The 17,023-nt window shown below is 35.0% G+C and overlaps 1 protein-coding gene across 2 annotated transcripts in view; it reads right to left on the bottom strand.

The window, feature by feature from the left end:
* The window catches only part of NBEAL1 (neurobeachin like 1), a 178,036-nt gene that overhangs the window by 121,191 nt on the left and 39,822 nt on the right, over positions 1 to 17,023 (bottom strand). For both annotated transcript variants that reach the window (XM_079925384.1, XM_079925385.1), the window contains exons 6-9: positions 11,613 to 11,695; positions 6,688 to 6,773; positions 3,126 to 3,432; positions 1,491 to 1,597 (exon numbers count right to left, since the gene is read on the bottom strand). In XM_079925384.1, coding sequence (XP_079781510.1) covers positions 1,491 to 1,597; positions 3,126 to 3,432; positions 6,688 to 6,773; positions 11,613 to 11,695 — 583 coding nt within the window. The remainder of the gene's footprint in view (positions 1 to 1,490; positions 1,598 to 3,125; positions 3,433 to 6,687; positions 6,774 to 11,612; positions 11,696 to 17,023) is intronic.

The following is a 17,023-nucleotide window of genomic DNA, read 5'->3' as shown; positions in this document are numbered from 1 at the left end:
CCTATTTAAAAAAATTTATGCCCTTTGATCTAATAATTGTACTAGAAATAGAATTCTGTTCTATGAAACTTTAAAGAGTTATGTAATCACAAACAAAATTGGAAACAAATTAAGAATTTACCAATAGGGAATAGTTAAGTAAGCTATGGTACATCCACTCAATATAATAACATGTAAATATTAAAATCATAACACACGAATATGCTAATGAAATAATCTTAAGTGAAACAAAAGTGCAAAAACATATGCCATCAAATGCTCATACTAAATTTTAACAATGCATAACAAAAAAGACTTTGAAACTTAACAACAAAAAAGCTAAAAAACCCAATTAAAAAATGCACCAAGGACTTGAATAGACATTTCTCTAAAGATGACACATAAATGGCCAGTAAGCACATGAAAAGATGCTCAGCATCACTAATCATTAGAGAAAAGCAAATCAAACTACAATGAGATACCACCTCACATCCATTGAGATGGCTACTATCAAAAAAAAAGAAGAGGAAGAAGAGGAGGAGGAGGAAGAAGGAGAAGAGGAGGAGGAGGAAGAGGAAGAAGAGGAAGGGGAAGAGGAAGAGGAGGTAGAGGAAGAAGAAGAAGGACGAGAAGGAGAAGAGGAAGAAGAAGAAGAAGAAAACAAGTGTTGATAAGAATGTGGAGAAACTGGAACCTTTGTGCAATGTTGGTGGCAATGTAAAATGGTGCAGCTACTATGGAAAACAGTAAGGTGGTTCTTCAAAAAATTAAAAATTTAATTACTATATGATCCAGCAAACCCACTTCTGGATATATACCCAAAAGAATTTAAAGTAGGGTCTTGAAGAGATATTTGTATACTCATGTTCATAGCAACATTATCCATGATAGCCAAAAGGTAGAATCAACACAAGAGTCCATCAACAGATGAATGAATAAACAAAATGTGGTATATACATATGTATACATACATTGAGATACTATTCAGTCTTAAAAAGACTGAGTCTTAAAAAGACTGAGTCTTAAAAAGACTGAGATACTATTCAGTCTTAAAAAGAAAGGAAATTCTGCAGTATGCTACAACATGGATGAATCTTGAGGATATTATGCTGAATGAAATAAGCCAGTCACAAAAAATCAAACACTGTACAATTCCACCTATACGAGGTACTTAGAGTAGCAAAATCACAGAGACAGCAAGAACAGTAGTTGCCAAGGGCTGAACGGAGAGGAGAATGTAGAGTTGTTTAATGGATATAGAGCTTTAGTTTTACAAGATGAAGAGTTATGGGGGATGGATGGTGGTAATGGTTGCGACAACAACGTGAATGTATTTAATACCACTGAACTGTATACTTAAAAATGATTAAGATGGTAAATTGTACGTTACGTGTATTTTACCACAATAAAAAAATTTAGTTATAGTTATGCTCAAAATAGAATCAAAACATAAACAAAATAACCGCTTCTTAAAATCAAAGACAACAATAATAGTAATAATAGAAAAATACCTTGCAGTTCTGTAGCAGTCGTATGAGATGTTCAAAGCAATTACTGTTAAGAAAAATAGCCTGAAGAACAGGCCTATCTCTGCAGTCTAACATGGCTGTAATGGTATCTATGAAATTAAAAACAAAACTGTCCATTAATAAAGTGGAAAATCTGGGATCACAGAAATATTCACTCTAGCCATATACTTAATTTAGGCTTTTTGGCTAACAAACAGATGTAAATTAATAGGAAATAATAAAGAGGGGGAATAGAAAACAAAACCTGTACTTATTACTTGGTAAGAAAAGTGAAAAAAAATGTGAACATTTTTATACTTTATTATTAAAAATATTTATTTTTTTATATATAAGAATGATATATATATTTCCCAGAGATTTACTTAGGTGTTCTTCCATTATAACTTAAGTGTAATAAACTGTGGTTCCCAACTTGCTATGAATAAGCAACACTTGGTTATGTCTGGCAACACTGTCTCATTTCTATAGTATAAAATTAACATATGGCTATCACGAAAATGAGACTTAGGTAATTAATCCATTGGTGATGATGCTTTGGTCTTGTTTCCTACTGAAAGGATGTCCCCACTCAGAAATCAAGGGATATTTGACATAGGTAATATGCAAGTTCATAATAAAAAAGAAGTCCATTCAATATAGACTCAAATTTCCTTATAAACTTATAATTTATAATAATTATAAAACGTGACATGTTATAACATATAAAAGAATAGAAACTATATAAGATGAATCATTTTCCTACAAAAACACTATTGTTATGAATCATTAAGTTTCACTGAGATTTTGATGTCCAATATTTTTAAATTGGACACCACACACATACCCACACAAACATTTTTTAAAGTCTCTAGGGCTATACAACAAACCATTAATGTTGGTTATGTTGGGTGGCAGGATACAAAAACTTTTTTTCACTTATCTGAATTTTCTAGTTTAGCTATAATGAAAATATTTTACTTCTATAAAAAGGAACTCTCAGTTAATAATATTAGTATCTATCAATCTAACAGGAGTACAAAAAGAAATCACGTATATTGGTGAAGGAGCTTGCAGGGAGGCGGGAGATGGGGAGAGAGAGAAAGAAGCACAGAATGACACGAAACAACCAACACAAAGAGAAGGAAAGAAAAACAAGACACATACACACAGAGGATCTGAGGAATCAAAACAAAACAAGAAACCAGAAACTCTCAAAAGGAAGGACATACTGAAGTGATTTCTACAGAGATGTATTAGAAGCACATAAAAAATTGATCATATGTGATTCTTTGCCATAGGTTAGAAACTACAAATGGCACTTTCTGAAAATTTACTTTTCCTAGAATTTCAAAATCACAGCTGATTTACTTTTGAACATTGATGCTTTTAGTGGATTACAACTTTCAAAAGAGAATATAGAGGCTCGATTTTGTCACTGTTAAAGCAAATATGTGAAAGACAAATCAATTCCATATTATTTTGAAGTCAAATCTAAATAGTCACACAATATCTGAATTACACAATCAATATTTTCTATACAATAGCCTTGAATTCTTAATGAAAATGGAGAATGTAAAAAAAAAAAAACAAACTAGATTCAGAGAAAACTGAATATAATAAACTTCATCTAATACTCACTCAGCATTTTGATCTGTAGAGCTATGAACCGGCTTTCCCACAGTCTGGACCTCCTTTGATTAGGTAAAGCTGAATGATCTGAATTTAGCAATTTAAAATAGTTCTCCAAAATAGTGCTGGTTTCCACTTGACGCTGATCAGAGCTGCTAGTGAGAAGGATATGTACCACCTCTGTAAGGCACTTCAGAGTAAGTTCTACCTTCCTACCCACTTCTTCAGGATTTCCTTCCTCCCAAGAATCGCAATCGGCCAAAACTCTCATGAGAACCTCCATGGTGGCTGGAGAAATTGCTTGCAAAGCATTCCTCTGAAACATAAGAGACTAAAATTGAAACCCAAATCTAACAGAAGTGCTGTATGTTTGCAAAAACAAAGAGAATTTAATAAATCTGTAGACAACTTTTTCTTTATCAATCAACATTGAAAAAATTTTACACAGATACTTTGACAGACACCGCTGGTGTTTTACACATATTAGGTCTTCATTTCTTCACTAATAGAATTCTGATTTTATTCAGATAGTCATCTGCCCATGTAGAAAACTTACTTACCACCCTCCCTTGTAGCTAGGGGTAGCCATGTGACATAGTTCTGGTCAAGAATATATGCCAGTAGACCATGAAGAGGATATCACTTTACAAATAAAAAAGGGAAGGATCCTTTGCTTTTGGCTTTTTCACCCTTTTCTTGCCTGAAATGCAGACAAGAAGCTTGGAGCCACCTTTATATCATGAGGAAACAAGCCCCAGAATTAAAGTAGCAGGCTACAGAGCAGAACAGGAACACAAGGACCTTAGTCCTTGATGATATCATTGAGTTGCTGTGCTATCCCAGAACCGCCTGCATCTGGATTTCTTATGCAAGAATAAAAATAAACACGTCGATTTGGCCAAGCCTCTCTCAGGTTTTCTATTGGTTATAGCAAATGACATATATCATTTATATCATATTATCCCAAATAATATAGATATATAAGAGGACTGGCTTGGCTCTGATTCTACAAATATATTTCTGAAACTCTAAGTAACTGGTAGCTATTTGAGGTGATCCATTAAGCTTGAAATAAATATGTTGCCCTAAATTGTTAAATTCATAAATAATAAATCAGAGTATAATTATGTAAAATCATCTGAAAGTAATAACACTTAGGCCATTTGGACTGATTATCAATATGATAAATAATATCAATAATAACAAGTGCTACTATGGAAGAAATTGCTGATGGCCCATCCAACATCAATTTTCCTCTGCTTCCTTATTAACAGAGCCCCTGATGTTTTTGCTGGACACATGGCTACCAGGAATAAACATTACATTTCCTAACCTCCCCTGCTGTTAAGGAGGCTGAGGAAACAAGTTTTATCAAATTTTTTATCTGAACATATTTGCAACTTGCAGCTATCTGATGGAGTTTGGCAAATGAGATACTGTCAGCTTTTCAGTATCTCCTTCAAAGATAATTGGCACCTGCCATTTGTCTCCTTCTTCACCTCTCCCTCCATCTTTGTGCCCAAAATGTAGACATGGTGGCCAAAACTCTCGAAGCTATTTTGTACCACAAGAAATAATAGTAAGGATAACAAATTGACATTCAAAAGGTACCTGAGTCCCTGAAGAGGTTAGAGCCACCAGATTAACTCTGGACTGCTTACAGCTATTTTTTTTTTTAAACAAAAGAAAAAAGGTAAACTTCTAACTTAAGCTAGTAGAACTTCAGTATTTACTGCTACTTTCAAGGAATCATAAATCTGATACCTCTGTGATATACTTCATTCTTATAAGCACAGTGTTTTACATATATTATGTGTCATTTGATCCTTATGACTGCCCTATAAGTGTTACTATTTCCACATTACAAATAGAGAAACTAAACAAATGTAAACAGTTTATCCAAGGTCACACAACTAGTTAGAAATGACATAGGATTCAAACCTATGTCAGTCTGGCTCCAGAGCCCCTGCTCTTAACATAGCACAAAACAGCATAAATATGCCAGTGGGAAGCCAGGCATGATGGTTTGGAAAGGGAGACCAATCACTGGACTTTTTTGACTCTGTGACAAAGCCATTATTATGCCTTTAACTATTCATCTAAATACCCTTGTACTGAGGCTATATTCAACAGCCTTCTGATTTCAATAGATTTGTAACTATAGCTATGACCTGATTATAAGGATTTTGAGTATTTTCAGTACATAAAATAATAAATTGGGCTTCCAACCTATTTGATTTCCATGTGAGTTTTAATAACTGGAGGTCTCTCGGGGCTCGATTACCCCAGGCCCTAACAAGAACAAGTCTGGGTATATTCAAAAAGGGAACAGGATCCAACCAGCTTCAGCATCAGTCAAAAACAATGTCATTTCCAATTTTACTCATGTACACTTATTAATTCTTATTCTTAGTAGTGGAGAAATGATGGAAATTGGGAGGTACTGAGGCAAAAGAAGGATATTAGCTAATAAAGGAAGGTGACAAAGCAAACAACCTGAAAAACAGGATTCTGGTCACCATTCCTCTCACTACAGAGACTCTTATCTTCTACTAGAGTGCAGAGGAGAGGGCAAGGTGGCCCACTAGGAAACCCAAGCAGTATTATTAGCAATACCTGTGATTTTTGTCATCAATAGAAATCATATACATTTTCACGTATTATAGTTGTTGTAGTGTCTTGAAACATCATTTACCCTCATCTCTTCTTTGAAATTACATTAGTCACTAGACTTGCTGCTGTATTTTTTTATTTGATGTGTTATAAAGAAGCACATTACTATGTTACAAACTTGTTTTGTTAATATTTTAGTAACTGCATTTCAGTATAGTTTCCTTTGTGATCATATGTATTTTATTTTAGGCATGTGAAAACATTCTGACAAGGGGCTATATCAGACTGCCAAAGGGGTATGTGATATAAAATGTGTTAGAAACCTCTGATCTAAACTGTGTGGCTAAACAAAACAAGTAGAATGTTCCTTCTGAACTATAATCCTGTTTTCAACTAGTAGTTAGATTCAAAGTTTACTACAGACAGCTTTTAAGATGTTCAATTTAAATAAATAAATAAAATTACTAGAACTTCTTTCTCATAAATAATTTAAAAATTAGTTCAGTTTGTTGAAAAATGCATACAAGCCATGTATATATGCATTTAATAAGTAAAAATAGACGGCAGAGTGACTAAATTCATATGTCTTAGGAAATCAAATGGCTAGAGTTTTATTTCATCAAATGAACTAACAGGGATGACTATCCTCTATATTCTAAAGTAAGAACTGGAAGCTGAAAGTTAATACAACTAAGAACTTCAAATACCAAGAACTGTTAAATCTAGTTATTTATGCAGTAATTTTATTGTTAATGCTAATATTATTTCTTAGGTTTTTTGGAACTTAATAAATAAAAGAAGTAAGTAAATTAAGTTTTAAACAAGATCTAAACTCAAAAAAATATTTGTATGGTTCATGAAATTTTTAAAGACACAAAGAATTCATTAAATAATCTATGGAAAGCTTTTTGTAATGTTTACTATCGTTTCATAGGTTAACTTTCAACATGTTCCTCACCTGCCCACCAGCTACAATGGCTCCAAAGAGATGCAATAAGCAACACTTAAGACTTTCCTTGAGATGCTCACTTTCTTGAAAACATTCTGTGAATATAATACACAAAATAAATAAATAAGGTTTCTCTTTCACAGTATGACTGATCTCTAAGGAATGTCTGACACAGAAACATCAGAAACGATTTGTGTAGCTGATTCCCTTTGCTGCACAGTAGAAGCTAACACAACATTGTAAAGCAACTATACTCCAGTAAAAATTAATTATAACAAAACAAAACAGAACAAAATTAAAAAAAAAGATGTGTAAAAGGCTAAAATTTGTTAAAAGGCAAAGTTAACATGCATTTTTTTTCATAGGAAAGGAAAAGAGAAACCATCAATCAGGGAGCATTTTAGATACTTTCTTTATGTTACCTCATTTAATTCTCATAATACTCCATACGAGGATGATATTTTGCCCCCATTTATAAAGGAGCAAATGGAAGGTCAAAATTTAATACGGTGCCTAAAGTCACCCGGTTACTAAGTGACAGAGTTACAAATTAACCCAAATCTGCAATAAAACTAGACGTCTTTTTACTACTAGAACTACTGCTTATTAGTATAACTATTATTATTCAATTATAAAACTGAAAGAGTTAGATAAAAAGATCTCCTGGTCCACTCCAGGGCCAATATTCTAAAGCTCTAGTACCAATAGTAACCTTTCTTTTAACATAATTTTATTGTTTTTAAAAGGTTATACAGGGCTTCCCTGGTGGCGCAGTGGTTGAGAGTCCGCCTGCCGATGCGGGGGACACGGGTTCATGCCCCGGTCCGGGAGGATCCCGCATGCCACGGAGCGGCTAGGCCCGTGGGCCATGGCCGCTGGGCCTGTGCGTCCGGAGGCTGTGCTCCGCAACGGAAGAGGCCACAGCAGTGAGAGGCCCACGTACCGCAAAAAAAAAAAAAAAAAGGTTATACATGCACATTACACAGAAAATTTTAAACAGCATAAAAGAACTGACAAGGAAAAGCAAGTTTCCCTCTAACCTATTCCTCAATCCACCTTGCTCTCCACACCTTTAAAAAAAAAAAAAAAAAAGCAAAAAAGCTCTACATATATTATTGCATTATGCTTTTTTGCTTAATACATTATGCTTAATACATTCTGGGCATTATTACATCTTAACATATACATCTGCATTATTCATCAGTAGTGGAATGACTAGAGAGCATTTCACTACAATGACGTACCTTAATTTACTTAACCAGTTCTCTACTGATAAACATTTATGCTTTTCCATTTTCTTTTGATACTACTAACAATCCAGTAATGAATATCCTTTTGCATACATCATTACACACAAAGACAAGATAATAACAATAGAATTATATGCCATTTTTATACATAAGAAACATTACCAAAAAGAAACAATTTTGAGTTAAAGTGTATTGATAGAAATTTACATTTAAAAAATTAAGTCATTCCAGCTATGCTGGAATAACTGTCACTACATGTTTTCCTGCTATAAATAACTAGAAAATTGGAAAAAATAGGCTCTAGAGATTTTTAGGTTCTAGAAATTGTCCTTCTATTGTGAAACACAAGAGAAGGAAAGCAAAGTAAACCCAAGGATCACCTCAGCTTTTGGTTTGTAGACATTTTCTGAACAAATGCAGAGAAAAGGGGAACCCTAAAAGAACATGGCTATTTGCTGAGTTAGAAGACAGATAAAAAGTTTGGGGAGGCCTAGGCAACTGGAATTTGTAAAGCAGTACTTGAATGGAGGAAGCTCTACATACAGAGAAAGCAATCCAGAAATATGCAAAGGGCTCACTTTGAGTCCAAGTACCAGTCCTAAATTATAGTATGAAATCCCACAAGACAGGCAAAAACCTACCAAGAAGTTGTAAACTGAAATTTCAGATTTCACACAGATGATAGAGTTCTATTCAGCCACAGAGGACATACAGAAAACAAATTCTAATCATAAGCTTGCTGGAGTGTCAGATACTATACTAGTATCTGACAAAACAGGCAAGGAATATCACCAAGGCAAGGCAAAGAATATTAGCATGGATACGAAGGGACATTTCATTATCAAAAAACAAGTCATGAAGATAAGGCTTTTCAAAAAATTTGCAATAGTTTATTTTAAAGACTTTACAACTACAAGTACTTGGGATAAATATTTGGGGATAAATTAACAAAATATGTGCACAATCTATGTGCTGAAAACTATGTAACACTGGTTAAAGAAATAAACATACAAATAAACAATGAGATATATCAGATTCATGAATTGGAAGTCTCAATATTCTTAAGGTGGCAATTCTCCTCAAATGGTTCCATAGATTCAATACAATCCCAATCAAAATCCCAGCAATCTTTTTTGTAACAATACTGAAAAATGGATTCTAAAATATATATAAAAATGCAAATGATCCAGAATAATGAAAACAATTTGAAAAGGAAGAACAAAGTTGGAGGTCTTAATGACTTCAGGACTTAGTATAAAGTCACAATAATCAATACAGCATGGTAACAGCATACAGGTAGACATGTGAAACAAAAAAGAGAATCCAGAAGTCAACCCATGTTTTATGGTCAACAGATTTTTGACAAATGTGCCAAGGTAACTCAATGGAAGAAAGAAGAGCTTTTTCAACAAATGTTGCTGTAACAATAATGAAAAACGTTATGCTAGATAGAAAATACTAACTCAAAACAGGTAACTGACCTAACAGAAGAAAACATAAGAGAATATGTTCATGACCTTGAGGTAACCAAGATTTCTTCGGTAAGGCACAAAAACCACAGATCATAAAAAAAATTTTATAAATTAGATTCCATTAATATTTAAAGCTTCTGTGTTTTAAAAGACTCAAATGAAAATGCAAATTGAATAGGATAAAATGATCTTCGTGATCAAGTGTGGAATAATTTTAGCATCAAAAACTATAACCTGGGGCTTCCCTGGTGGCGCAGTGGTTGAGAGTCTGCCTGCCGATGCAGGGGACGTGGGTTCGTGCCCCGGTCCGGAAAGATCCCACGTGCCGCGGAGCGGCTGGGCCCGTGAGCCATGGCCGCTGAGCCTGTGCGTCCGGAGCCTGTGCCCCGCAGCGGGAGAGGCCACAACAGTGAGAGGCCCGCGTACCGCAAAAAAAAAAAAAAAAAAACTATAACCTGATTGTAACATTGAATAAATAAAAGTTGAGTCCACAGTGATACACAAAAAAGAGAGAAATAAAACTTATATGCCCCACTAAAAGTAACTATTATTTGAACTCATTTTGAAAACAGATAGTAAAAGGGAAAGATTTAAGTACTTTATCCAGCCTTTTTGGGAACAGCTGTAGTTTATCCCCAGTTGATGAGGGAAAATTCTTTTTTACAGAATACAACAGCTCATAGAACTGTAAGGATAGAATTTGAAGACCACAATATTGCAACCCTCAATAAAATAACTGATCCAGGCAAGTATCATCAATGGATGCAAAATATTAGGTGAAAAAATGTTGAAAAATATGATTCACCCTATGCCACAGTATCATTCCAAGGATATCTTGCAAAATTGCAAAAGGAAAAACATCTTTACAATTGAAAAATTTCACTATCACTAATGTGAATACTGATTAACAAAGGGTAGGAAAAACCCTTTCTCCTTCTCTATAGGAAAATGGACCAAGAATTATATTTCTGGAAATCTGACAAATGTGGACCATCAATGAGTGACAAATGAGTTACCAGGCAACATTGCTCATGGTAAAAATGGCCCTTGATCTGGACTAGGAAGACTATGATAACTATAAAATAACCTTGGGCTTCCCTGATTGCAACATGTAATTTAGGCATTTCCCTTCCCAGGATGTGGAAATTACATTCATCGGTTACTACAAGCTATACATGCCTTCTATGGGATACTGTACTTCAAAGCCAGAGTGGCTCACACACCCACCAATTTGGTTTCATACCCTCACTTACAAAACCCAAGAAAAGCCCTTGGAATGTTCTGAGCTCTCCTCCTGAAAAGAAACACCTACACTGTTCCATTGGCATGCTGGGTTTCCTACTGTGGACATGTGAGTTTGATTATCTAGCTGAAGGCAGTATCACTACTGGTGGTCAAGCAAAGTGGGCACTGCAATCATCTTCACCAAGCAATCAAACAAAGGACTATTTCGTTAGCAGACATTTGGTCCTGTCCAAAATGTCCATAAGATATTTGGTCCATGCCAAAAAGTCCTTGACATTTGGTCCTACCCAAAATCATGTGGCATGAACCAAATATGCTCATTTGGATAGGAGCAAATTTCAAGGACCTTTTGGCATAGCCAAGTGTCTTATGGACATTTTGGACAGGACCAAATATCAAGGATATTTTGGCGTGGACCAAATGTCATATATATTTTGGACAGGACCAACTGCCCTTCCAGGGACTATTTGTCTTATTTTATTTCTAAGAAAGAAAAAAAAAAGGAGTGACAGAATTAAAGCAAATATGGCAAAACGGCAAAATGTTAAGATCTGACCAATTTGAGTAGGAAACACAAGGTGTTCCTTTTATATTCAGCAAAATTTTCTACATTCTTAAAATATGGCAAAATCATTTCTTTAAAGAAAGAAAGCTAGAGTCCATATAGGTCATACAAACGGGGACCAATTCTCTCAAATTTATTTTCCATAAAAATTCTAAAGTTTTAAGATATACTACCGTCATTAAAACATTCAGCTCTTCTCAAAAGAAAAACACTTTGAGAACAATGAATTAAATAAAACCAAGAAGAATAATCACAACAAAACATGAATCAAGTACTCCAGTAATAGTTTCTTAGAATCTTTATCTTATAAAAACACAAAGCTGAATCAAGGTCAGAATCAGAATAAGGAACAATCAAAGTAACATCAGAATCAAAGCAAGAGAAATTAGGGCTGTTACTTACGATAAAAGAAAGGGACAAACTCCACTGTGAGAGAAGCTGGTTTATATTTCTGTCTGCTCTTTTCCACAGTACTAAGGATTCGTCTATTGTTAAAAAGAAGTTAATACCAAATTACAACATGGGCAAGTAGAGAAGGCACAATTACAAAAACAATTATAAAATAAATTTAATATTTTACTTTTGATTTGTGTACTAAATAATACATCACCAGGATTGGCATAATCTTGAAAAGCAAGTCTAGCCACTAATTTAAATGCTCACCAACTGAAAGGATTTCTTCTTTCGAATTACACAAAAATTTAAAACAATTAACGGTGAAACGTAGCAGTCACATTAAGTTTCCTAACAACTGGAAATAGAAAAAGGAAATAGCCATTTAAAATTTCCAAAATGTAAAAGAACTAGTTCAGTAGTACTGCTAATTTGATACCTAAGGTAGTAGCTTATTCCTACAGTGCAACTGAAATTCATCAGAAATCAAGCTACTCTGTGCCACTTTCTGAAATTTTATCTGGACACAAAGACTCCATACCACTGGCTTCTTCTACCTGAAGGATACAGATCCAGAGGGCTGGGATTATTTTTGTTTTTAATTACAATTTCAGTAATTTTGATGGCTGAAATATTTCTACAGACTTTGGTAAGGCCAACACAAACAGCATGTGCTTTTACAAAGAACACTTCAATTCAACACAAAATGAATCTCTTAGATGGGCATGGTGGGTGTGGGGCTTAGGGAATAAAGGTTACTGTTACAATGACATATCAGCAACTGGTGGACTGTTGAAAATCCAAAAAAAAAAAAAAAAGACTTTTTTCCATCCCCCAAACAAGCTCTTAACACTGTTAGAAACCTAGAAAAATGGTACAGGTGAACCGGTTTGTAGTGCAGAAATAGAGGCACAGATGTAGAGAACAAACGTATGGACACCAAGGCAGGGAAGTGGCAGGGCAGGTGGTGGTGGTGGGATGAACTGGGAGAACAGGATTGACATGTATACACTAATATGTTTAAAATGGATAACTAATAAGAACCTGCTGTATAAAAAAATAAAATTAAATTTAAAAATTTAATTAATTAATAATTAATTAAAATAATGTATAAATACGCTCCAAAATCTTTTTGCTCTCACTAAAAAAAAAGGTAGTAAAATCATGCCTTTACAGAGAGCAAGTGATTTAATAAACTTTGTTAAATCTTAAAACAACAACAACAAAAAAAAAACACTGTTAGAGCCAACAAAAATGGAAAATGTTTGGAGAACAGCCACATAGAAATTCCATACATTTAAATACAATCTACTGATAAAGCACTGGATTAAGATGCCTTCTTCTCAACAATTTGAACAATATTCAATTAAGGTATTGAAATTATTTTCTTTATAATTATTACAATTGTTCCTTATAATTATATAGAAAGAAAAGCCAGTTGATCATAGAATAAGCTGAACAGGATAGGCACAGCTGGACTTAGTACTGACACACTAAAGAGTTCTAAGATCCAGATCTAATATCCAGATTCACTAGAAATCATATCAGATACCATTTGCTACTGCACTGCTTTCCAAATCTATGCCTATTTCCATTGCGTAGAGGGCTTAAGAATTATCATACTTCTGTATTTATTTTAATTTCAAATATAACATCTTAGAACATTACTGGATCTTCCTATTTAAGATCATTATCAAAACTGTTTATGTGTTTCTAACAATACAAATATTACTAGAGTTTCAAATAAAAAACTGAGTCATGCCTTAAAAAAATTAGTCATGTTGTAGAAAAAGTAATTTTAAAAGGATGAAATCTGATTTAGCTTTCAGTTAGGTTTTTCCACGTAATTATTTACATTTTGCACATTTATTATAAATTATGATATTAACTAATACATTGGATATATCCTATCCAAAAATCCTGTGCTACAAACAAAAATAAAGATTCTCATTTGATTAACATAATGAAAATGTACTCCTGCAATTTGTGATTAATGACTCATTCTAAAGGCTCTGTATTAGATGCAACATATGAACATAATTTCCATTATAATTATGCTAAAATTTAATAAGCTAAATTAAAGAGGTGAAAACTATTATACATAACACAAATATTAAAGCATAAGTAGTTTGTACTGCATGTTTTCAATAGGATAAGACAAAACAGCTAATAATGTACCATTTTTAGAACATAGTATATTTGGTTGCTCTATTATTAGCTGATATTTGGGCCAAGCGTTTAGCACCTAGTTGATGCCAATACATATCAACAGGTTGCTGAGAGGGATGCAAAATGTTTGCTTGCATCTCAGTTTTCTAAGTTTATGTCCCCTGGTCAATTTTTCTGTGCTTTTGTGTGTGTGTGTGTGTGTGTGTGTGTGTGTGTGTGTGTTTTCCCATCATACCTAGAACATAACTACTTTTCTTAATTTTTCAACTTTTTATCTGGAAATAAGTTCAAGCTCTTACAAAAGCTGCAAGAATAAATATAGTACAAAAAACTTCAAGTATAGTCTACCCAGGTTCACTGTTAAAACTTTATCCTAAATGCTTTATAATTTTCTCACTTCCCTCTGAAAAAAATATATATGCACATATATCTATATATGAGATATATATTTATATATACACATATTCAGACCTATAATATTTTTCAGAACATTTAAGGGAAAATTATGAATATTATAGCCTTTTACCTCTAAATACTTTAGTGAATAATTCCTAGGAATACTGTCTTACATAACACTACAGTACAGTTGTAAATTTCAATACGCTTAACATTAATGTAATACATTTATGTAATCTACCATTCATAATCCAGTATGTCAAATGACCTAATCATGTCCTATAGCATTCCCACCTTCCCACCCCTAAGTATAGTCTCCTGTCCAGGGTCAGGTATTACATTTGGCTGTCACATCTCTTCAGCATCCTTTAATCTGAAACATTTCCACAGCCTTTCTTTATGACACTTTTAAAGAATACTGTCTCCTAACCCCTCCTTTTACTCATTAAAACGTTGTTCATCTGGAGTTTGCTTGATGTTTCCATACACTTAAGATTCAGATTATGCATTCTTGGCTGGAATATTATACAAGCAATGATGGGTCCTTCTTAGAGTATCACAGTTGTAAGCACAGGATGTCCACCTGCTTCTCAATGGTGATGTTAATTTTGATCATCCAGTCAACGTACTACCCAGTACTGTACAAAATAACTACTAACTTCTCCTTTGCAACAAATAAGTAATCTGTGGAGAAACATTTTAAAACCATGCAAAAGCCATGTTCGTTATCAACACCTGCCCCTAGACTTAGCATCCTGAACCATATCTTTCCTATGATGTGTGCAAAATGCTGATTTTTTCCCAACACCAGCAGCCCCTGTACATTACTAATTGGCATTTGGCCTTCTAACGTAAGCAAGAGCCCTCTCTTCCCCACTATCTCTCTCCCCCTCTCTGTCTCTCTCTCAATCTTTATCAATCACTGGTATGGACTCATGACTCCCTTTTTCCCCCCAATGGTTTATAATTCTTTAATGAATTATTTTTGTGTATATATTGTCCCAGATTTAGCCAGTAGGAGCCCGAAGACAAAACTTAATGTAAATTATTTTTCTCGGGACTTCGCTGGTGGTCCAGTGGTAAAGAATCTGCCTTACAACACAGGGGACGCAGGTTCAATCCCTGGTCAGGGAACTAAGATCCCACATGCCACAGGGCAACTAAGCCCGTGCACCACAACTACTGAGCTTGCATGCCTCAACTAGAGCCCATGTGCCGCAAACCACAGGGCCTACACACTCTGGAACCCAACACCACAACTACAGAGCCCTCACACCCTGGAGCCTGCACGCCACAACTAGAGAGAAGCCTGCGTGCCGAAACGAAAGATGCCGCATGCCTCAATGAAGATCCCACGTGCCGACCCAACACAGCCAAAAAAAAAAAAAAAAAAAAAAGGTGAAATAATGTTTTTTAAAAAAACTATTTTAGTCTGTGGGCAGACAATGAGTCCTACTGAACTTACACTAGGCACAAAGTAGGAAGTCAATAAATATATTGTTTGTTTTTGTTTTTTGGCTGCCACGAGGCATGCGGGATCTTAGTTCCCTGACCAGGGATCGAACCCATGTCCCCTGCAATGGAAGCGTGGAGTCTTAACCACTGGATCACCAGGGAAGTCCCAATAAATATATTTTTAAATAAATGCTTGAATGAATAAGTCATTTTCAGGAAAGATTTCTTTCCCTATTTTAGTTCCATTTGAAGAAATCTTTCTAAATATGACGGATTCTACAAATAAAATCAAAATTGGGCTAATAGATTAATCAAATCTATTAATTAAATCAAATTACACATGAAGATACGAAAAACATCCATATATTTCATCAAATAAGAAATATAATTTTCAATGGCTTTGTATTTGGAATTATGTTAATTTTAATTAAATCTGTTCTAATCTGTTTTAGCTGTATTGGTAAGCAACAAGCACAAACAATAAGAAAATATATACATTCCAAATTTCCATTTAACTTCAGAATCATATTAATATATAAAGTCTAAGTTATTGTTATAGTTCCCCTGTACAGGTCTTCCATGAGCTATACAGATTTCTCCTAATTACATGATTTATCTCCACTATGTTTCATTTTTCTATCAAAGTCAAAGAAAACCAAGTCTCACTCTCTGCTTTTACCATTTACCTCAGAAGTAGTTCATACTATTCCTGGCAAAATTGTCACGCCTATTAAAAATAATACCTGGACAGCTTCCAGCACAATTTCTGGTATATATACTGCACTCATGAAATGCCACCACTGATCATCTACTCTTAGTTCTCCTTCTTGTTGTCATCTTACACTATAACTCTTTCTATATCATGTTATAATGTTTAACTGTCTTCTTGTTTTTGGCTCTCAAAACTTGTTTTGGGGGCTTTCCTGGTGGCGGAGTGGTTAAGAATCCGCCTGCCAATGCAGGCGACACGGGTTCGAGCCCTGGTCCAGTTAGATCCCATATGCCGCAGAGCAACTGAGCCCGTGCGCCACAACTACTCAACTACTGAAGCCCGCGTGCCTAGAGCCCATGCTCCGCAACAAGAGAAGCCACCACAATGAGAAGCCCGTGCACCGCAGCAAAGAGTAGCCCCCGGGTTTCCCTGGTGGCACAATGGTTGAGAGTCCGCCTGCCGATGTAGGCGACACGGGTTCGTGTCCCGGTCCGGGAAGATCCCACATGCCGCGGAGCGACTGGGCCCATGAGCCATGGCCGCTGAGCCTGCGCATCCAGAGCCTGTGCTCCCCAACGGGAGAGGCCACAACAGTGAGAGGCCCGCGTACCGCAAAAAAAAAAAAAAAAAAAAAGAGTAGCCCCCACTCTCAGCAACTAGAGAAAGTCCGCGTGCAGCAACAAAGACC

The sequence above is a fragment of the Stenella coeruleoalba genome, assembly GCF_951394435.1.
Source record: "Stenella coeruleoalba genome assembly, chromosome: 6".
In the NCBI taxonomy this organism is placed as follows: Eukaryota; Metazoa; Chordata; class Mammalia; order Artiodactyla; family Delphinidae; genus Stenella; species Stenella coeruleoalba.
Note: the sequence above shows the minus strand (reverse complement) of the source record. Positions and strands in the feature narration are given on the sequence as shown.